Source organism: Pipistrellus hanaki (assembly GCF_964339955.1).
Source record: "Pipistrellus hanaki genome assembly, chromosome: 3".
NCBI lineage: Eukaryota > Metazoa > Chordata > Mammalia > Chiroptera > Vespertilionidae > Pipistrellus > Pipistrellus hanaki.
The window spans coordinates 139792682-139816119 of record NC_140505.1 but is presented as its reverse complement, the minus strand read 5'-3'; the positions used below and the strand labels follow the sequence as shown (position 1 = coordinate 139816119).

General features: G+C 45.4%; 1 protein-coding gene across 1 annotated transcript; it reads right to left on the bottom strand.

The window, feature by feature from the left end:
• Positions 1 to 3005: 3005 nt before the first annotated feature.
• LACRT (lacritin) lies at positions 3006 to 6664 on the bottom strand. Its single transcript, XM_084876424.1, has 5 exons — positions 6555 to 6664; positions 5355 to 5411; positions 4080 to 4172; positions 3616 to 3714; positions 3006 to 3136 (listed from the first exon to the last, which is right to left on the bottom strand). The coding sequence occupies exons 1-5, from the start codon at positions 6610 to 6612 to the stop codon at positions 3102 to 3104; spliced, it is 342 nt and encodes a 113-aa protein (XP_084732550.1). The 5' UTR covers positions 6613 to 6664; the 3' UTR covers positions 3006 to 3101.
• Positions 6665 to 23438: the final 16774 nt, after the last annotated feature.

Below are 23438 nucleotides of genomic sequence, written 5' to 3'. Positions count from 1 at the left end.
TGCATGAGTAGAAATTCTACAACTAGAAGGGAAGAGAAAAGCACACTGAGACTCAGAGGAGTTGCAGAAGTAAAGTGCAGAGGTATGGAGGCATGTGGAAAGGGGCTGGCAACTGAGGATGTGGCTGATGTTTTCAATCGGGAGGGAGACACAAGCTCCCAACTGTTCTGAACTCCAGTTCTGGACAAGACTCTGGGGACCCAGACTCATATGGGGACAAACTGGACTGTCTGGCAGCAGATGGAACTGGAGGGGTGGCTTTCTCTCAGAGGTGCTTACAGTGATTAATGAGAGACACTGAGATCCAGGGGTCTCTTAGGGCAGGGCTGATGACCAGCCATAGCTTATTGATCTGCCCTGAGACTCTGCCCCATCCAAGTTGTGTGAAGAGGCTTTTGCATATGAATGGCTTATTCCTTTGAAATCTAAATTTACCTAACAAACTGCATCTGAGTCAGAGAGACCAAGAATGTCCAAAAGAAGGCCCCATAGCAACTTGCATTGCTTCACAGCTGGGCCTCATGTGGACATCTCCTAAACCCAAACAAAGAAGAGGAATCTGTAGATATCTCCCTAGCTCCCACTTGGTGGCATCAGGCAGAGGCTGAATTAGCATCTCCTTGGAGATCCAAGAAACAGTGTACCCAGTGGTCAGAGTAGGACCATCCAGAGTACAACTCCTCAGATTCATAAGGGACACACTCAGGGAGCATATTCAGTGAGCACTAAAACCCCATTGAAGCAAGTCTTGCCTCATAAGCGTGTCTCCAGCACAGGAGTTCTCCCATCATAGACACAGCCGATCCTCATAGCCCATTGGCCTGGAGGTCAATTCCTCCCAGTGATAACAACAACAATCAAGTGATGTCAATTCCTCCCAGTGATACCAATAAGTCTCCTATAGTTAAGGAGGCTTAACTATAAGACTGCTCACCCAACCCACAAAGGGGTGCACCAAGAGTGTCAACTTCAGGTAACTGGGGAGGCTGAGCCATGGGCCCTATAGGACACCTAGTACACAAAGCCACTCTATGAACACAGGGAAGTAGCAAAAATGTGGAGACAAAGAAAAAGGTCACAAATGAAAGGAATTAAGGAAAGCAAACTACTGGACATAGAATTCAAAACAACGGTTATAAGGTTTTTCAAGGATTTCCTAGAAAAGGCCCATAAATTTAGTGAGACCCTCAAGAATATGAAAAGGACCAACTATAAATTAAGCATACACTGAATTAAATAAAGAATAATATACAGAGATCCAACAGTAGACTAGAGGATTGCAAGAATTAAGTCAAAGATTTGAAATACAAAGAAGGAAAAAACACCCAACTGAAAATGCAAAAAGATAAAGAATCCAAAAAGTTAAAGATAGTGTAAGGAGCCTCTGGGACAACCTCAAGTTTACCAACATCCAAATTATGGGGATGCCAGAAGAAGAGAGAGAGCAAGATACTGAAACCGTATTTGAAGAAATAATGACAAAAAACTTCCCCCACCTAGTGGAAGAAATAGATGTACAAGTCCAGGAAGGACATAGAACCCCAAACAAAAGGAATCCAAAGAGGAAAACACCAAGACACATCATAATTAAAATACCAAGAGCAAAAGACAAAGAGAGTATCTTAAAAGCAGCAAAATTTTTTAAAGATTAATTGCGGTAAAGTTAATTACCTACAAGGGAGCACCCATACAATTCTCAGCTTATCTCTCAACAGAAACTATGCAGGCCAGATGGGAGTGGAAAGAAATATTCAAAATGATGAATAGCAAGAACCTACAACCAAAATTACTCTACTCAGCAAAACTATCATTCAGAATTGAAGGGCAGATAAAGAGTTTGACAGATAATAAAAAGCTAAAGGAGTCCATCAACACCAAACAAGTATTATATAAAATGCTGAAAGGTATTCTTTAAGAAGAGGAGGGAGAAGAAAAAGGTAAAGATAAAAATTATGAACAAGCAAAAACTGGTTTGGCTCAGTGGATAGAGCGTCGGCCTGCGGACTGAAACGTCCCAGGTTCGATTCCGGTCAAGGGCATGTACCTTGGTTGCAGGCACATCCAATATGGGATATGCAGGAGGTGGCTGATGATGATTCTCTCTCATCCATGTTTCTGGCTCTCTATTCCTCTCTCTTCCTCTGTGTAAAAAAAATCAATAAAATGTATATTTTTTTTTAAAAAAAATCATGAACAACAAATATCTATCAACAAGTGAATCTAAAAATCAAGTGAATAAAAAAATCTGATGAACAGAATAAACTGGTGAATCAGGGGCATAGAAAGGGAGTGGAATGACAATCCCGGGGCGGGGGGGAAAGGGGTGTGGGAATTGTGGGAAGAGACTGGACAAAAATCATACACCTATGGATGAGGATAGTGGGAGTGGGGGTAAGGGTATGGGGTAATATGGGAACTGGGTGGAGGGGATCTATGGGGGGGGAAAAAGAACAACTTTAATAATCTGAACAATAAAGATTTAATTTAAAAAAAAAAAAAGAGGGAGAGGGAGAAACATCGATGTGAAAGTGACATATCAATTGGCTTCCTCCTGCACACCTGCATCAGTGCACAGGACGATGCCCAACCAACTGAGCCACACCAACCAGGCCCAGCAAATTAATTGGCCCAGTGTGGAAAGTATGAGTGGAAGGCAGGAGGGATGCATTTTTACTAATGCCACAAGAAAGTGACCTTTGTGGCAATAACTCAGGATTTGACTATTTTCAGGATGACAAATCCTGGATCTTTGGAGGTTGATTAATTTTTGGAAGTGCTCAAATTTCACTAGGAGCCCTTGTGAAGAAGGAGGAGGCAGACCGAATCGAGTGGCATTTGGAGCAAGAGGCCCACCACATGTGGCTGTGGCTCAGTGTGACTAAAAGGGCTTGTTAGAGGCCGTGTCCTGAAAGGGGGCTGTGACTGGCTCAGGGTATGGGCTCCAGGCAGGAATTTTCTCCCTCTCCCTCAGGCCCACCCAACAGAACACAGGCACACAACAAGTTATATGCTTTCAATTTAATTGCTCTGAGCTCTACACATGTTTAAGGCATTACGTTTTTAGATCCCATTCTGTACGGATTGTTACTTGTACGGAATTGTTACCAAAATCGTTTCTTCAGTCTCTCATAGTCCCCTGGAAGAAAGCAGAGATGAAAATGAGGCTTGAAGGGCCCCAAGCACCACCCACCCATTCCATCCTCAACTCAATCTTCTTTCCAACCTCACTGTGCCCCTGAGGGCCTGACACAGAAGTCAGAGGGAGGGAGGTTAGATTCACAAGAGGCCAAGGGATGAGTCCTATCCCCCAACCTGGGCAGGAGTGAGAGGAAGAGAAATGAGCAAGCAGACTCTGCAGTGGGAAGGTTGGGGTAGGACCCCAGGGGGATCTGGTATTAGACAGCCATGCATTTTGAATGTGGACGAGAAATTTGAGCCATTTAAGGCACAAATGAAGGAAATTTCAATGGAGAGGGGCTGAGGTAGTCTTGCATCCCCTTCCTAAGATATCCTGTGTAGGGTGATGTTGGGGCATGGTCTTTCCCACCTCTCCACTTGCCTGGTGGCTGGTGAGTATTCCCATTCCCACAAGGATTTGCCTTAGGATGCACTCACGTATAAGATCATCTTTTATATTTTGAATTTTATTCTCCAACTTTTCTTTTTTTTCTTCAATGCCGTTTCTTATCTTCTCGATTTCGTTCTTTATCAGACCTAATTTTGGAGCAGGAGAATCACATCAGCAGAAAATCCATGTCATTTAAAAAGTTCCCACCTCTTCCTCTCTTCCCCCATTACCCTTGTATAAATTCCTAAAGTGCGGAAGTTTTGCTGAGGGGCTCAGCTTCTCATAGGAAAGTGGGTGGGCCAGGAAGGAAGCCATGTATAGTGAGGCAGCAAAATCTACTATTGCACAGAATCTGTGTTAGCATGCAGTGTTCACCTCATTTATGCGTTGTTTTCAGGTGAACAAATGAATGTCTGCTTCCTCTGGGCTTGTCTTTGTGCACAGAGGCATCATGTAGACCTGCTGCCAGAGATTTCTCTTGGTTGTATCTGTTATAGAGACAGAGACTTACCTATTACAGTGTTTTCTTGCTTCTCGGTTGACTCCTGGGATTCCTCTGAAGGCTGGTCTGCTGCGGTTGTCTCTTGGGGCTCATCAGATTGCGCTGGAGTTACAAACACACAGATTTGTTGATTTTAGCAAAGTCAAGTGTGTTTTTTTTCCCCTTAAGAATGGGTGGCAGTCTTCAGATATCTAATATGTGCTGGGTGCCAGGATTCAGAAATGATATGGCATAAACTCTCCCTCTTAAGAGAAATGGGATTTCTACACACCATGTGCTCATTATAGATGAGTGTTTGTTTCTCCCACCCTCTTCCATCCTCACCTACTCCCCCCCCTCCCCCCCCACTTACCCTCACTACAATGCATCTGGTGAAATCTTAACTTCTAACAGAATGGTATTAGGAGGTGCAGCCTTAGGGAGGTGAAGCACTCATGAATGACATTAGTGCCCTTGTAGAAAGGACCACAGAGAGCTCTCTTCCCTTCTTTCCACCATGTGAGGATACAATGAAAAGTTGGCAGTCTTCAACCTGAAAGAGGGTCCTCACCAGAACCTGACCATGCAGACACCATGGTCTTAGATGTGTAGCCTCCAGGACCATGGGAAATACCTTTCTGTTGTGTAAGCCAGTGTATGGTTACTTGTAACAGGCCGTCCGAATGGACTGAGACAGCACCTCTTGGAAGATGGGCAGGGTTGGGGAGGAATGGAGAGAGGAGTGTGGGGAGCAGTTAGGGAGCATGGTAGAGAGAAGTGGGTCTTGAATGCAGGATTTTGGCAGGGAGGCTGTTCTAAAGGGGCTTCCTTGGGGGCAGGAAGTGAGTCAGCAAGAGCTTTTGGGAAGCCACGTGTGGGACAGGTGAGTAGAACGTGAGGAAGTTAAATTTAGCAGATGTGGGTGGTACATGAAGGAGAGGCATGGGAAAGAGGGTTGGAAATGTGGTGTGAGGCCAGATAGCGGGCAGCTTGCAAAGGAGCTGGGAGTCACGAAAGCTGTTTACAGGTAAAGGTCTGAATACTGCATGGGACATTGCCCTTATTATTTGACCTTATCATTTTCTCCCTTTTATTCACAAAAGCCTTTCTCCACTCTCCCCATTAACCTTGCCTGTATGAGTTCTCCTGCTTCTTCCCTACAGCTTTCCCACCTTAAGCCATGCTCTTCTATTACCACCAAGATCAGGACCCAGTCCCCTCTCCCTGAATTCCTCCCCGCAGCCTCCCTGACATCTCAGCTGTTCAACCCTTCCCCCAGGCAGAAACCAGAGGGAGAAAACTCACTGGTCACAGAGTCATCAGCAGTTGTTGTGGGATCACTGCTGGTATCTTCTTCTTCTTCTTCTGTAACAGAGAAGAGAGACAACTATGAGGACTGAACCTGATCCACACCAGAGCCATCCTCCCTCCCATCTCCAATTCTCAGCTCTCAGGAATGTTTGTGGACACCGGGGGACAAATTTCACTGTTGGCTGAGCAGGTCCTTGTGCCACACCAGTGGGTCCATCAGAGCATTCTTTCTGATGTTTAACTCCTCCTGCAGTTTCTTTTTTGAAGCAGAAAAGTGGGATATTCCTCTGAAAATTGCCCTCCTCCTGTGCCTTTCACTGTCAGGGTGCCCTAAGCTAGTGTCAGGGAGCCAGTCATGGCCTGTGGTGGTAGAAGTTGGCAGTGCAGAGGCCACTGGGTCATGCTCAGGTCATTTATGGGATTGGGTTATAGCTCTAACTCCCCTTATTCTTTCAACACAATGTTTATGCAAAGTCTGCTAAGTGAAGGGAGTTCTATGATGAAGAAGGTGGACAAGATCCCATCCCTTCAGAGCTAACAACCTAATTATTTAGATGGTGCAATATGGGCAAAAGAGGTCTCATTGGTACTTTATACACTTTATTTTTAAGGAAGACTTTCTTGAGAAATTCATACCTAAAGTGAAATTTCACAGATGAGAAAGCAATGGTTAGGTGATATTCAGAGTTGGCTGGGGAAGGGGACAGGCAGAAGGAAGAGCAAGAAGGAAGGTCCCAGTGTTTGAGGAATGACATGGTTATCCTGGCCCAAATAGTGCTTTTGTGCAATTGGAAAAGGCATCCTGAGAGAGAGGCGTGGGCAGGGTTCGCTGCTTGGCAAGTGGAACAGGGGCTAGATTTCAGCCCCTTCAGCTTCTCTGCCTGGTACCCCTGTGTAGGGAACAACCTGCCCAGCTATATACAGTGACCCAGAGGCCCTGCAATAAGAGTGAAGGAGGATGTGTGAGGAGATGGCCAGAGGTTTCCTACCCCCTCAGCCCTCCACACAGCAATGAGGTAAATAGGCCACATGTAGAGAATTGGGGGCGGGGGAGGGGAGGAAGGAGGGGGACAGGAGTCACTTGCAGAAGGAAGAGAAGCCAGCACAGCATTAGGAGAGAAAGAGAGGAATAAAGGCAGGAACTAAGGCTTCCCTGGACTGTGAGGGCTTTTGCAGTGGGAGGGCCATACTCACGGGCACAGACCAGGGTCCCAGCCAGAGCTGCCAGGAGGAGAAGAGATGTGAATCTCATGGTTGAAGCTCAGGAGTGAGTATCAAAGCAGAATCCTCAGAGGATCACAAGTACAGTGCTGAGACTGCTGGGCCCTTTTAAGGATACCAAGAGCCAATGGGAAACAAACTAGGAGGGGTGTGACTTCCTCCTCCTCCTCCCCTTCTTCCCCAGATTTGTCACCTGCTAAATCAACAAGGATGAGCTGGGGCTGGCAGATACCTGGCACCAACCTTCTTTTTCCTTCTCCACCCCACCTGCCCTCTGGGTTCACATCTCTGGGATCTCAGGTTTGTTTTGGGAGATTTTAAAATGTATCTGCTGAGGGCCGAAACCTGTTTGGCTCAGTGGATAGAGCGTCGGCCTGCAGACTGGAAGGTACCAGGTTCGATTCCGGTCAAGGGTATGTACCTTGGTTGCGGGCACATCCCCAGTAGTAGGGGGTGTGCAAGAGGCAGCTGACCGATGATTCTCTCTCATCGATGTTTCTAACTCTCTATCCCTCTCTTCCTCTCTGTAAAATATCAATAAAATATATTTTAAAAAATGTGCCTGCTGAGGGTAGTGGGAGGACTCTTAGTCCTGGCATCTCTCCTGAAGGAGACTGGGATTTGGGAGCTCACATTACCCACCTCTTGACTAGATCTCCACTGGACTCAGTGCAGGGGCTTGAAGGTTTCTCCAGGCTAAGTGGGTCCCATTCCTTGGAGAGGCCACAGTCAGAACACACTTAGGGACTGAGTTCATGGCTCCTTCATCTTCTTGAGGACATGGTGCCTTCTCTGGAGTTGTCTTCTGCTTTTCCACTTAAATTTTCCATAGGAAGAACTGCCCCAGACCCACATGCGCCCCTGTCAGCCTCTGTGCTCAGGTCCAGGCAATGAGATCCCACATTTTTGAGAGGATCTTCTGGTTAAAGGAAGCTGGTCGTTCACTGAAGTTGGACTTTGGCTCTCCCTTCCAGTAGGGAGCTGACTCACGGTCACAAAAGCAGATAGTTCTCTTTGACTTGGGAATTCTTCTTGCCCTGAGTTGGTAATCAAGAAGCCAGGATTTTGAGTTCTGACTTTGTCATATACATAAGACAGTGTACTGTCATATGCTAAAAAAAAATATAGGATTTTCACTTGTCATTGAGGAGTTATGGCTCCTGTACAGGAGAGCGTTGAGATAACATATGGCAAAGCATTTTATAGACAATACATTTTTGTGGAGATGTGTGGGATTCTTGAACTTTGAGAGGGTTCATCTTTCTGCGTAGGTTTGATTCAGGCTGGTTCTAAATGCTAAATTGAACAGGGCTGAGGAGAAACAAGAGCCACTTGAGGAACTGATAGGTGGAGAATAGGGTACTGGATACCAATTTGTGATTTTCCATTAGTTGGGTGCTAGTTCTCACCAGGCCCTGCGTGATCCTGCAGGCTTCCCTGCCTCTCAGCTGTTCTGCATACTGGTGTGGAAAGGGGGTTTGAGGATGTTTGGGTGCCTGGGTTCAGAGCATTAATCTCCTCAAAAGATAAAGAGGTGGGACATTGCTGGCATGAGGAGTGAGCTCTTGCAGGCCATTTCACCCATCCTTAACCTCCAGTAAGATAACTATCACATTCAGTCAGTTGATCTGCTCCACACATGGGGTGTGGGACCTGGGTTAAAGTAATTGTGTGGTTTTATTTTTTGAAATTTATCAATATCTAATGGTAGTCAGTAGGTGAAGAAGAGGAACGCATTAAATTAACATAGGGACAGGACTTGGCAATTGACTGCCCAACTGAGGAGGCTTGAAGGTGATGGGGAGGGCTGAGGGACAGGAGAAAGTGCTTTAGGGTATGTGTGCATGTGCGTGTGTGTCCATGTATACACTCCACAAGGAGAAGCTCTGACTCAAGAGCCCAAACAGTCTACCTGAGCACAGTAAAAAACCAACAGAAGCAAACTATGATATTTGCACAACTTTTTTCTAAGAGGAAATTAGAACTCTGGCATCAACATTCGAGCTGTCACAGAGCAAGGTCTTTCCAAATGTCACTGCTCATTCCCTGTCCTTTCCTAATCCCGCTCTTTGCTCCAGGAATTAAAATGGCAGGTATTGACATAAATGGGTATGGAGGGGCGGGGGGGGGGGGGGGGGGGAGGGTTGTCGGGGGAGGGGTTGGGGGGGAGGGAGCAGGTCGAAGATAGGGACACTTGTTCTACAGAAAAATTTCATAACTTTAAAACAGGGCCAGTCCAATATTACCTGAAATTGTAGTTGTCTGGGAAAGAATTGGATTAGTATATTAAAGAAAGGAGGTGCATCCCATGTATCTGGGTGAGGGACTTGTCTTCTAGGGTGTTTGACCTCCATGACGACTGTCAGTTTGCCCATCTGTCTTTTATCATGTGCTGGTAATTCTCTGCCCATCCGTCTTCACTCCCCTTTTCTGTCTCAGATCCATTCTTTGACGATCTCTGCCCTGGTCTGGAAGGATGACCTTTGTGGGCTGTGTCACCTGGGCTTCCTTGCCCTCTAGCGTCTGGTAGAATTTGATCAATAGCAGACAATGGTGTGCGATCAGAGGATGGGAAAAGAGATTGGTTAAGGCCTTTGTTCCTCCTGCTACCTCCTTGCTTTGTTATGTGTGGTAGGTAGACTTCAAACATACTCTGAGTAATCCCTATTGTCTAAGTTTGGGCTGGATCTAGTGATTTGCTTCTAATAAAAAGAAAATGGAAAAAATGATGTTATATCTGTCATTTTTGAGATTAGGTTATATAAGACTGTTGGATGGAACTGGAGAGCATTATACTAAGTGAAATAACCCAGTCAGAGAAAGACAACTACCATGATTTCACTTATATGTTGAATCTAATGGACAAAACAAACTAGAAACAGACTCACAGAGAAAGACAACAGACTGACAGCTGTCAGAGGGGAGCAGTTTTGGGAGGCAGGGTGAAAAAGGAGAAGAAACTAAGCAACAATTGTATGACAATTACCAGAGGAAAAGGGGGGTACGGTAGATAGAAGAGGGAAAAGGGAGAATAAATGGTGACAGGACAATACAATATATAGATGATGTATTAAAGAATTGTACTCTTGAAACATATAATTTCATTAACCAGCAGAACCCCAACAAATTCAATTAAAAAATTTAAAAAGAACTATGACTGTTATCTTGTTTATTCTCTCTCTCTCTCTCTCTCTCTCTCTCTCTCTCTCTCTCTCTCTCTCTCCCCGTCTTCCTCTCCCTCTCCTTCTCCCTCTCCCTTTTCCTCTCCTCTCAGCTTTCTTACCATAATGAAGTGACATGCTGAGGTGTGAGCTGCCTTATGGAGAGGTCCATGTAGTAAAGAACTGATGGCAACCTTAGCCTGAAGCCAGGGAAGGATGGAGGCTCCCCAGTCCAGCCATCTTTGAGGAAGTGAATGCTGCCAACAATTGTGAGTGAGCTTGGAAGTGGATCCTATAGTAACTTGGATGATAACTTCATTGCAGGCTTGTCAGAGATTCTGAATAGAGATCCCAGCTAAGCTGCGCCTGGACTCCTGGCCCACAACAACTGAGAGATAAGAAATGATTCTGTTTGAATAGCACTAGGCTTTGGAATAATTGGTTATTTAGCCACAACCATTTAAAGGAACACCACCATTGCATGGTTTGGTAATGTCGGTGTTCCTTTATGACCACGGTTTCTATCTAGTGGCCCTGGTTCCGCAGCTCCTTCTCCTAACTGGTCTCAGGGAAAACAATTTTTTCCCTGTGCCACTTCAGTTTTAGAGATGGTAATGGCTTTGCTGTTGCTAGTCCTTACTTGAACTTGTGTGTGTGTGTGTGTATGTGTGTGTGTGTGTGTGTATGTGTGTGTATTTATATTAATTTTTTTTCTTTTCATTAAAGAACCTCTTTACTAAGTTCTTCTGAATGTGCCATTGCTTTTCTTCTAGGACTCTGACTGATGTGCCCCACCTCATCTGACCTGTGCTGAATGTCTTTTTCCTGTTTCCCTTCTGTGAAACCCTGTCCTGGTTAGAGTGGTTTACCCCATTCTCAAGGCCACTGTAACTGCTATTATTGAGCCAGAGACTGAAGACCCTGTTACACTGACGCTTTTTGATGAGGGATAGCAGGGATTATAAAGAGAAGTGACCCATAGTACTTGGGGGTAGATAGTTCACACATCCAAGACATAGCCATAAATTGTGTCTACAGGAACATCTTATCCTGACTGCTATGGTTCAGCATGGTTGGTTTCTGCAGAGCTCTGTGGGCTTGCCCAAGCTCTACCACACTCCCCTGTTGTATTTTTGAAGGAATTGGTTTATGTGCTTATGGAGCCTGGCTAGTCCAAAACCTGTAGTTCCAGTTTGAAAGCTGTCATGCTGAAGACCCAGGAAAGAGATGATGTTGTGGTTCAAGTTGAAAGGCCATCTGCAGGCAGAATTCCCCCTTGCTCCAGGGAGGTCAGTCCTTTGCTCTATTCAGTCCTTCAACTGATTGGATGAGACCCACTCATATAATGGAGGGCAATCTGCTTTACTCAAAGCCCACTGATTTAACTATTAATCTCAGCCAAAACCACCCTTAAAGAAATATCCAAAATAGTGTTTGACCACATATCTGGACACTGTGGCCTAGGCAAGTTGAGACCTAAAATAAACCATCACAGCCCTGGCCAGTGTTACTCAATGGTTAGAGTGTTTGCCCCCACACCAAAGGGTTTTGAATTGGATTCCCAGTCAAAGGCATGCACCTGGGTTGCGGGTTTGATTCCCTGGCGTGATCCGGGCACATGTCAGAAGCAACCAAATGATGCATCTTTTTCACATCGAAGTTTCTTTCCTTTATTCCTCTCTCCCTCTTCTTCCCTCCCTTCCACTCTAAAAATCAATGGGAAAAATATCCTTGTGTGAGGGTTAACAAACAAAAAAATAAAATACCCCCCTGCTCCAAACCATCACAGTACCCTTTAATATTTTAATTTTGGAAGACTAGAGAACATCAAGTAGGGCCTAGAGAGAAAAATATATGTTATGTGCAACTTCAGAAAACCGTTTCCAGACCTTAACATGCAAAACTCTTATTTTCTTTTCCTGGTTCTCAGGTGGAGTGGTAAAATCCACGAAGCCACAGAATAAGTCCTCAAAGAACAAAGAGCCAGCCCTCCTCCTGCCTGTGGTCTTAGCAATTCTCATGGACCTCATGCGGTTCTGCCACTTCACTTGGCAATGTCCAGATAGGGACTTGGAGGCAGAGGCCAGGGTTTGGGGATGCAAATTTCAATGTCTATAGGAGTCAGGCAAGTAACAAAGTGACCCAGGCAGGCCAGGTGACAGTGTAGGTGCAATGATAAATGACAGATTCCCTCTCTATTGCCAGACATTCCAGTTCTTCAAGGGAAATTAGATAACTGGATTTTCCGGTGAAATATTCTGATTTTCTTTCTTATTCTTTTTTATACATTTTATGTAATATTTTAATTTTTAAATAACTTCAGACTTACAGAGAATTTACAACCCCCCCCCCCCGCCACTTTCTAGGTCCACTGGGGACTAGCATTCCATATGTTAACATTTACTCATGCTTGCTTTATCATTCTCTATCTTTGTCCTTGTCCTTTTCTCTATTTTTCCTGAAATATTTTGAGAATAGGAGCTGAAGTTTTAGTAGACATGACAGATGATCCCTTTGGAAATGAGTGTGCAGTTCTTGACTGTATCCATGATGGCAAATCCTGGACCTTGTGGGTTAATGTTATCTTTGGAAACAATGGTTTATTGTCTAGTCAGGACTTGGTGGACCTTTTTCTTTCAGATAGTGCTTCCAAATATGCACAGTCTAATCTCCATTTCCCATTTTTGACGACACATTGAACAGATTCCACACTTTTAAAGTTCTTTTTGGTTATTAAGAATGCATCTGGTTTAAAACCTTTAAAGGGGAGGTGAGACAGGGCAGGCAGAGATTCTGAGGTATAGGCTACTGCCAATGTGGGGAGAAGCCCTGATCTCTTTCTGTCGTGGTCTCCATTCATCTGCTCCTCTGAGGGCCTCCACTGATGCATGGTATGCTGATCTTCAGGTGGCTGGTGTTCAGTTTTACTTGAGCTCCAGCCATTGCTGTGGAACCCCTCAAAGGTGGAAGTTCCCTTAAGCCCTGTCAGGGACCCACACTTCAACTTTCTCACCAGTTGCTGCCTCCCCTGATTTGGCCTGGAGACCCCATGCAGCCTCTGGCCCTTTGAATCCTCTTCCACATGCATTCATGGAAGCAATGGGAAATCCCGAGTTCTCTTCCTTTCCCTCCAAAGGCCTCAGGTGATTGAGGTCGGTCTTCTTGTAACTCTTCCAGAGACTATCATGGAAAACACATCCTGCCTCCAGAAAATTCAGATGACAAACACACACTAGTCTTTATTTATTCTGCCCCGTGGCAGAAGTTGATACAGAGTCACCAACATTTATTCTGATCATCTGTGTGACGACGTTTAAACAGCCATCAGAGTTAAGTGTGGTCATGAGACTGAGTTCTTGCCAACAGCATGCATCACCTGCTAGTGTAGTGCAGACAAACTTCCATTGTTGCACGCTTCTTCCCCACATTTGTAGTTGGAATGGTGGTGACGATGACACAATGACTTTGATGCCAGGTATTGAAGATGTAGAACAATTTCCAGCCTAAATCCCTAAATGACTACATAGAGAAGATGGCTACTGCTCCCTTATCCCAAGTCTGGTACATAAGAGATATAGAAAATTTTACTGTGTTAGAACCATTATACTTTGGGTTATTGTTTATAGTGGTTAAGTCTTTCCTAACTAACATATTCCTGATGCCTGTGGACATAGATTGGCTTAAGTCTGGGCAGCTCCCGGTAGAGCAAACATCCCTCTAGTCTCTTCTTGGAACCTCCAATCGATGAGTAATTCTGAAAACCCCTCACTCCCCTCTTCTTCCATGGGGTTGGTCAAGAGAATCCTCTTTGATAGGAAAGTACATTCCCACATAGTCAGTCCCCTTCTCCAGAGGGCAGGGAATGGTAGTCCTGAGACTGATTGGAGGAAGGACTGGCTTTTTAAACTCTTTGTCAATTTCAGGGTGGAAGTCAGGGTGGTATAAGGTTCCAGATATCAAAGTTCTCCGTGGAATGTGGGGTACTTGCATATGGCCTGTGGTATCTGGCTGTGGGCCTTACTGCTAGTGCCAGGGCCATGGAAAAAGTCTCACTCAACAAACAGCGATGCACAGTCAAATGGTATTGGGCAAGGGAAGTGAGAAATAAGCAAGTAACCAGTTTGGGAACTGATACTCAGCCCTGTTGACATGGGTGAAGGGATAGGTGTGAATCAAAGAACTTGCTGGGGCCTGTGTTATCTAAGCAGGCTGAGTCTGGAGGCTGTGGTTCAGAGTGAAGGGCTGGGGTGCCTGTTGAAGTCTCATGGAGGCTCCTTTATCCTCTGGGCTCCTGGCCAGGCTTTTTAGCCTGTGTCACCTTAAGGAAAACACACACACACACACACACACACACACACACACACACACTTCAAAAGTTTGATGCTTTCAGTTTAATAGCTATTTTCTTTTTATTTTTTAGGCTGCAGACTTAAAACGTGGTGCTCCTGGACATCATTTCTCAGCTTCTCATTATAGTTTAGCCCAAGTTGGTTATTTTCTTAAGAACCTGGAGGACATTTAGGATAGCCATAGGAAAAATGAGGAAAGAATGTGGGAAGAGAGAGGCAAAGGGAAAGGGAGAAAGAGTTGAAGAGGATAGTGGATTGGTGGGGGGAGGGAAAAGAATATGAATAAGGCTTGAAGATCCCCAGGCACCATCCACTCCTTCCATTCTCCTCAACTCCATCTCCTTTCCAACCTCACTGCACCTGGGGGCTTCTCACAGAAGTCAGAGGGAGGGAGGTTAGATTCACTAGAGGCTGAACAACCTGCCCTTTCCTCCCAACCTGGACAGGGTGAGAATAAGAGAAACAAGCAGGTTCTGCATTGGGAAGGCCCATGGTAGGAGCACAGGAGGATCTGGTATTAGATAACCGTGCAGTTTGAATGCAGATGACAAGTTGGAGCCATATGAAGACACAATATGTGGGAAGCTTCAATGGGGAAGGGCTGAGGTAGGATGGAGTAGGAGATATGGCTCTGAGGGAGGCGTGGGGATGCTTAAACTGAGGTTCATGAGGCCTTACTCATCTTCATCCTTCTCTTTTAGAGCATCACCTGTATGCTCTGCTTCTGTAATTCCCTTAATAGTTCCTTCTGTTTCCTCTGGTAATTTTTCTAGAATGAATCCTGATTCAGGGCAAAGGAGTTGCTTTGGTAAGGGAACCTCCCTTACCAGACCCAAGTTGGGGAGCTGAGGATAACCTGAAACTTGGTTTCTGGTCCTGACGAAGCCTGCTTCTTCCCCGAGGCATCTTCTCTGCAGGAAGTAGATTCTGTCCTCACCCATTTCCTGGGACTGTGGTGTTCTCTCTGTGCCAGGCACTGTGTGGGCTCAGATAAAGAAGAGTAGGGTCTAACAAGGTCTTGAGGGGCACACAGTGGGCAAGGGCTCCTGCAGATGGAAAGACAATTGGCATGCAGTGTTAGCAGGATACATCCCGTCTTGGAAGAAAAAGCGTGTCCCTCCTAGTTCACAGGGTTTGGGCCACTTAGTAGCTGTTACACGATCTCTGACGCTCCATTTTGCCATGTGCAGTATAATCCAGGGCCCTTGGGAGACTCCGGTGGGAAAAGCTCAGATGGGTGGGCAGAGCGTGGCTTCTCCTTGCTCTGGATGTGCCCCCTCACCTTCTGCTTGGTTAATAACGATCCTCTCTTGGCTCCTCCCTTCAACTCAAGGCATCTTCAAAACAGACAGAATGTTTCTTCTATGTTACCAGTATACCTGTGTAGCTTCTTTCTAATCCTTTTATACTAAGCTTTTTTTAAAAAACCAAAACGAAGCATATTTTCCTTCAACATCTTCATTTTGCTTTCTGTTCTTACCATCCTATAACTTTCCACCTCTATCTCTAGGACTGAAACAACCAAGACACCCAAATACAATCTACTTTTTAGCCTGTAGGTTTATGACATGGCTAACCACTCATCTTTTGAAAGGTTGGGTGCATTCCCTCTCTCTCCCTTCCATTTCCCTCCCTCCCTCTCTTTATCTCCATCTCCTCCCCCCTTTGACTCACTTCCCGCTGCCCCTTTACTATTCTCCAGTGTTCTATTCTTTGCTCTTTCCTCTCTCCACTTACTGCACTGTGTGACTCATTCTTGGAGTTATGCTTATGGCTCCCACATCTTCATTCCAGCCCCTCTCCTGAACATTAATATCTAGCAGCTGCTGGGCAATGATAGGATGTACTAAATATATCAAACCCTACAGGTGGAAAACTGGTCTCATCCAGCTTCCCCACCACTCGCATCACCTGCTTATCCTCCTCCACTCGTTCTGTTCTAACAACACCAACAATCACCCAGTAATCTACAAAGAGATGGGAAAGTAATTTTATATTTCTACTCCCTGACTACCTAAGTTACAAGGACATGGGGTCTGTCAATTCTCCCTTTTGACATGCCCCTTTGTCATTTCCAGGGTTTCTGCCTCAGCTCTGGGCCTGGCCATGTCTTATCTCCACTAAATCCTCAACAGTGTGGGGGAGGTCTGGGGTTGGGTGGGGACTGGGTGGAGTGGGGCAAAAGAAAAAAATTAGGAACATCTGTAATATGGTCAACAGTAGGACAGAACAACCTCATAACTGACTTTCCCTCTGACTGCCTCAGCTTCCATCCACCCACTGTCCAAGTGGTTTCTAACATACAAACTCTGAGCCAGAGCGGACATGCTTTTTCAGGAGCGGCTCCTCTGTGTCCCTTTCATTTCCACTCCTCCTCACTCCCTCGTCCGGACTCTGCCTTGGTCACATCAAGTTTCTTGCATAGACTTTTTTTTTTTTTTTTCTTTTTTCTTGCCTTTGCCTCATCACGTATTTTCCTCCACATGTTGTCTTTTAATGCCCTCCTGGTGATTCCTTGAGTCAGGAAAGAGCTTGCATGTTCTTAAAGGCATGGGGAATCTCTTTGGGGTTCCAAGGTGAAGAGGGCTGGCAGCTGGCACTGGACCTTAAATTCCTTAGTAGTCCATGACAGGAAGGGCCTTGAGGACAGGTTAAGATCTGGGGAATATTTGGCTTGCGAGATTTTGGTGCTGCTCTGTTTAATTGATGGCTTCCTGGAGGGTCTTCAGAAGGAAAGTAAGGAAGTTCCCAGTGTCCAGGATGAGATAAAGTGGCTAAGAGTTGAGAGCCAGGGAGTGAATTAATTGCATATCTAAGGTGGGTGCAAAGGCCTTTGGTAGGAGGAGCATAGGGCTTCGAGGAAGGTAGGCTGGGGCACCCATCCTGCAGATACTGGGCACTGGCATCAGACAGAAGTGTGTAATGGCATGTCTGCCCTCATGGAGCGCAGAGTCAAGGCTGGTAATAAAATTAAATCGAAGAATTTGATATAAATATGGCCTATAGTGGGGAGTACCTACAAAAGAAGAAAATGAACGTTTGAAGAAACACTGGGATATTGGGAGGGGGGGAGAGGGGAAATGTTAGATGAGATAGTCAGGTGTGATGATCAGCAGAATAGAGAGAGGAAGTGTTACCTATGTTCCTGAAGATGTGAAACCAAGGGAGTGAGAGGGTCTGATATGGGGACGGCTGAACTGGGCGAAGGCTTTCTGTGGACCACAGGGTGTGTGTGTGTGTGTGTGTGTGTGTGTGTGTATTATGTGTTTGTGGTGTGTGTGTGTGTGTGTGTGTATGTGATATGTGATGTAGTGGTATGTGATGAGTGGTATGTAGTGTCTGTCTCTCTGTGTATAACATGTGTGGTGTGTGGTGTGTGGGCTGTGTGCATGAGGGGTGTATGTGGTATATGGTGTAGTGGTACATAGTTTGCATATGTGTGTCTGTGTGTGTGTGGTATGATGTGTGTATGTGGGTGTATTGGTTATGTACTGTGTGATGTAGTGGTTTCTAGTGTTTCTCTGTGTGTGATGTATGTGTTATGTGATGTGTGTGTACATGGGAGTGTATGTGGTGGGTGGTGTAGTGATGCATGGAGTGTATGTGTGTCTATGTGCTTGTATGTGGTGTGTGGTGTAGAAGTGTGTGGTGTAGTGGTGCATGGCATGTGTGTGTATGGGGTGTATGTGCTGTATGACTTAACTGGTCTTCTGCAAGCATCCATGGGCACAGCAGTAATGAATTGTTTCCCTGAGCCTGTAGAAGTTTGGTCAAGTGCACTAGATATGGCCAGAAGGTAAACCAGCTGTGTCTGCTGGGAAAATGTCCTCAGAGGCAATGACCCAGGCTTGAAATAACCTCAAAGTGACACCATGTGCCTCTGAAAGGTGAAAGTGGTCAATTATCATTAAGAACCAAGGGGGAGGAATAAGGCAGAGAGAGGCTTGGGCTGAAAAGCTGACGTTGTCACTTTTTCTGGTTCTAAAAATCAATTTGAAAGAAGAGACAATTTGAAGCATTGGACGTCAATTTGGGATGATTTATGGCTTCACATGGTGACTAGTTTGAAGAATGTGGTGCTTGTTCCGATGGAGAAATTCTAGTTTATTCGAGACAAATGTGTTCTCTCTTTATTACCATCAAGCTGGGTGTTAGCCAGATCTTTGGAGCACTTAGTACTTTACATTCTAAATTCCTTTATCCTGATGGGCTGGAGAGTTGAGGAGCTTCAGACCTCAGGAAGTTGCAGGGAAGGAAATTAATCTGGGGAGACTTCTTAGAGCAAGTGGTCTGTGGTGAGGAGATGGAAGCGAGGGCTTTCAATGTTGGGGACTTGTTAGTGCAAGTTTGAATTCAGAATTGGGGCATATGAATCGAGTAGAATTTGGGGAGCCTTAAAATAAAGGAAGAAAAGAGATAAGTGGAACCGAAACCGGTTTGGCTCAGTGGATAGAGCGTCGACCTGCGGATTGAAAGGTCCCAGGTTCGATTCCAGTCGAGGGCATGTACCTTGGTTGCGGGCACATCCCCGGTGGGGGGTGTTCAAGAGGCAGCTGATTGATGATTCTCTCTCATCAATATTTCTAACTCTCTATCCCTCTCTCTTCCTCTCTGTAAGAAATCAATAAAATATATTTAAAAAAAATACAAACAAACAAGCTCTCTGTAAAAAAATCAATAAAGTATATTAAAAAAAGAAAAGAAAGAGAGAGAGAGATGAGTGGAGCAATTGGTAGAAAGCTAAGATAAGTTACAATGGCATTTTAAACAGCAGGAAAGAGAAGTCTTCTTGGTTGCCAGGCAGTCCTTGATTCTGGATAATCAGAGCCATTTCTAAAGTACTGAAGGGGTCCTAGTTGACCTCTAACTCTTGAAACAACCCCTTAATTTCCAGAGGTGCTGGGGATTGGCCTGAGTGCATGGAGAGCCAATTTCTTCATGGAGAGTACTTGGACAAGAAAGAATTTTATGTTCTTGCAGATTCATGCGAATCTGGAGGTTGAGGAATGGAGTTGCCAGTGAGGGTTGCAGGAGGCAACTGGTCCTGTTCTTTGCTGAGATTCTAAGAAATCTGGAAGGCCACTGTCCTAAAATATCCCAATTGGGCACATATCCTGGCTCCCTCTGGTTCTCTCTTGGGTAGAATTTCAACCTCTTTCCTGCTTCCAGTTCTGAGTTAATGACAAGGAAGGAGCCTGCTAGGTAAGTGGAATCATTTAACCTCCTTAGAGACCTAGAGCCACAAAAGGGGGATAGTCTTAGGGAGAAGTCATTCCATCTACTAGTATATCCATCAGACTGGCAGAGAGAAGGGAAGCGCATGAACCAGGTTGAGGGTGTAAAGGAGAGGGCGAGAGTAATTCCTTCCCTTAGACTCTGCCATATACTGCAAATGTGTAATTCTTGCTGTATCATGTGTTCTCTGTTTCACACACTTGTAACTCAACTTTCTCAGTGTGGACACAGGGAATGGAGTTTCTAGCTCTATCTGCTTCCTCAAATGCTTATTTTTAATACTCAATAAACTGACTTGACACCCCTACCACTGGGAGAACTCCAACTCCCTCATGTGTATGGATTCCCAGGTGCTTCTTAGCATTTGATCATTTTTTCCCCATGTGATTTCCTCTGTCTGCTAAAACGGTCAGTATCAATTGATGTTTTGATTCCTTGAGCTCTCCTCTGTGTCCTGAATGTCCCCAAATGTGGGACACAGCCCCTTTCTCTGAATATCTCTGAGTACCACCAACATAAAGTTTTTGTCTTTGCTGAAAATTTGGAATGAAATTCCAGAACAAAAACAAGTTAATATGAATACTAATCTTTCATGTCCCAAATATCATCGGCCCTCACTATCACAGGGAAAGTCGCGCCATCTCTGGCTCCTTAGGCCTTACCTCTCCTCCGCCATTCTCTTTACCTTGGTACCCTTTATTCATTTTTTCTAATCTTATTCTTCCTCTGTTCTCAATAAATGCTTATTGAGTGCATACCATGTGCCAGTCATTTCTCTCACTGATTAGTTTAAATAGTTTAGTTCTCTTTGACTCCTACCACCCAGGGAAACTTATCTATCTCTACTGAGAGAAAAAAAAAATCTAACAACTATTAAACAATGTTTTGATTTGAGAGAGAGAGAGAGGAATTGAGAGGGAGAGCATGTGCAAGAGAAACATCAATGTGAGAGGTGAGAAAGAAACATTGAATAGTTGCTTCCTGTAAGAAGCTTGACCAGGGAGTAAACCTGCAACTTGGGCATGTGCCCTTACTGGGAATCAAACTGGCAACCTTTTGGTGCATGTGATGGTGCTCAATCGATCACACCTGCCAGGGCCTGGCAACCATTTTTGACCAAGAGTGCACATCACATACCACCTTAGCCAGAGAACCTAGTCTCCCGTGAAAAATCATAAGTAGGTCAAGCATCATCCCTTTAATCTGAGCCTTTGTACTTTGAGTTGTTGACTCCTCAGTGAAAAGAAACTTACCTTTGACATTACAATACCAATGGCTGCAGATGATATAATGACCCTTGCTGATATGATAGTCATGTGAGGAACTGCTCTTTTTTCTACCAATAAATAAGGAACAAACCAACTATGATTTTGCTACTTTCCTCTATCTTTCTGTGCGTCTTATTCAGAGAGCCCAGTTCTTCTAAAGGAATTCCCTGCAGACACTGGAAATAAAAATACTTTGTTTTAAATGTTCAAATTTGCCTCTGAGTTTTCTTTTGATATCACACAAATGTTCTTTCTTTTGCTATTACCTGAAACTCACTGAACTATTGTCTTCAGCACAAAACCATGTATTCCTGGATAAATCAGGTCATTCCTTTGGAGGGCAGGAGTTCTAGAGCCAGTTGTTTTTGTCATGAATTATTCTATCATAAGAATGATGTAATTTGGTTTGTATATATGAGGAGGGCCTTGGGAGAGAACAGGCTGAGGCAATTCCCTGGGCAGTGGTTGATCCCCAGGGCCCTACTGGTTCTGCTCTGAGTCTCAGGGTCTGACACACTCTCTGCCTCTCCTCTATGCCACCCCTGTGGCCCACCACCCCTCCGCAGCTGTCTAGTTGACTGTCATATAGAAACTAGAACTGACTAGCTGATCTTAGATCTCATGAGTTTGTGAGAGGCAGCACTTGGTTCTGTCATTGATAATTTTCTGGATCATGGTGTGGAAAGTGTTCTTTGGAATGTACACGGTTCTCTAGATTTCTCTAGGGATCATGGAGGTTCAGAACCCAGACTGCTGCCAGTTGTTTCAGGAGCAGTCTTGTGAGGCAGCAGGAGCAGGGACAGCCCTGGCAGTGAGTGCTCCTGGTAGGGGCAGGATTCTGTTAGTTAAACTGTTTGAAGTTCCCTGTATATTCTCCTTACATAAAATCATGCCAAACATTCCAGGATACTTGTGCTGGACTAAATGAATTAAACAACGTGTATTTTTCCATGCATGAGCCAGGCAGGATTTCAGGGTCCAGAATGTGGTGGGGTGGCAGTGACATTCTCCAGAACAAGTGATGGGGACAGATTCTGGCTGCCTGGCTTGGCTCTCTCTCCTCTCTCCTCCAGCATAAAACTCGTACACAGTGTTTCTGTGTTTAGAGTTAAGAAAGGAAGACAGTTTTTCTGTCCAGGACTTGTTTGAAGGTGAGTTTCCTAAGAAGGTCAGAGATGTGGAGAAGAGGAACAAAACTTAGCTTTGTTTGAGTAGAGAATTTGTGGACATATTTTGGGTCTGGATGGGGGCTTCTCTAGGTCCCCAGCCTGGATTCCCCTACCCATTAAGCAGAATTACTTGGCATTCCTTCCCTTCTCTTTGTCTTAGAGTGTTTTCCACTTTTGCCATAGCTAAATGCTTATGGGCTGTGCATTTTCAGTCCCTGGTCATATCGCACTCATGGGAAACATCTTTCCATGTGTCTGGTTCACCTTTGGTCTGTGGAGGTCACTCCCTGGGAACATCACCTCTAAGTGGCTGGGAGAATCTGGAATTCTCATAGCTTTGCCATGGCTCACTCACTAGGTCTCCTTGGAAAGTCACTACCCCTCCCTTGATGTCTGTGCCCTCCTTTGTCCAACAAGTGGGCTTCATTAGATTCCTCTTAAGCCCTGACCAGTTCCACCACCCAGTGTGTGGGCTGGCCCTGTCCCAGGTCTCCCAGGGCTCTCTGGCTGATAAAACACTGCCTGAGACTCGGGCCTGGAGCCCTGCCTGGGTGGAAAGTTCCCTTTGGACTGACACCTACTACCACCCTTTTGTCCCCCAGCCTCAGGACACTTTTGCCTGAGAGAAACACTGGTATAAGAACAGTTTTCTACCATCTTTGCGTAAATTTTTGCTTCTCTCAGGTTCCAAGTTCCATTCAGAAAATGTGGAGCCTGACATCTGTGTGAATGAGAATCTAAGTTTTTTGGGAAAAGCACCTCCCAGCTGGATGAGGAACTCCATATTGGCAGGAACTGGCAAGTCTGTGACAGCAGTGGGCGCTATGGGAGCAGCGTGATGGGTCCCAAGGCTTTTCCTTTCCTTCAGAAGTCATCTCAGGCCACCCCTGCCTTCTAACCAGACTCTACCTCATCCAGCCCATTCTAGCCTCTGCCTTTGAAAAATTACTGTCGAACAGGGGGAGAATCCAAGATGGCTGTTTAGGTTAACAACTAACCGTAGCCACGCACAATTTCCATAAAATACAACGAAAATACAAAATGGACATTATCCAGAACTACAGGAAAGTCAACTGACTCTAAATTCTACAACGAGAAGGAAAGAGAAAACCAGAAGGAAAAACAGAGGAGCTGTAAAAGCCTAAGGTATGGAGACACGTTGCATGCGGAGAGGACAGAGCTGGAGAGGAGGGGGAGGCTCAGTGCCTGGCTGGCATTCCCTAGCGGGAAAGAGATAAAAGCTCCAGACTGTGCTGAACCCCAGTTCTAGGCCAGACCTGGGGACCCAGGCTCATACAGAAGGAGCTGGGATGTAAGGCAGAAACCCGGGGGAGCAGCGAAAGGAGGTCCTGGAGGCAAACACATTACGTTCACAGGACGGACTGTTGACTCTGCTGCTAGATTGCCCTAGTGGGAAGGAGACAAAAGCTCCAGACTGTGCTGAGCCCCAGTTCTGACTGCTCTGAACCCCAGTTCTAGGCCAGACCCTGGGGACCCAGGCTCATACAGAGGGAGCTCGGCTGTAAGGCGTAAACCCGGGGGAGCGGTGAAAGGAGGTCCTGGAGGCGCACACATTTCGCGCAGAGAACTGGCGGTTGACTGTGCCACAGGTTTGCCCTGTAGGGCAGGAGACAAAAGCTCCAGACTGCTCTGAACGCCTCCTCCAACTCCACTT

Excerpts from the sequence above, each read along its gene's own strand:
- LACRT (XM_084876424.1), bottom strand. The coding sequence starts at position 6,612 with ATGAGATTCACATCTCTTCTCCTCCTGGCAGCTCTGGCTGGGACCCTG. Across the intron at positions 3,715-4,079 it reads GCAAGAAAACACTGTAATAG|GTCTGATAAAGAACGAAATC; the intron begins GTAAGTCTCTGT and ends CTCCAAAATTAG. Across the intron at positions 3,137-3,615 it reads TATAAAAGATGATCTTATAC|GGGACTATGAGAGACTGAAG; the intron begins GTGAGTGCATCC and ends GCTTTCTTCCAG.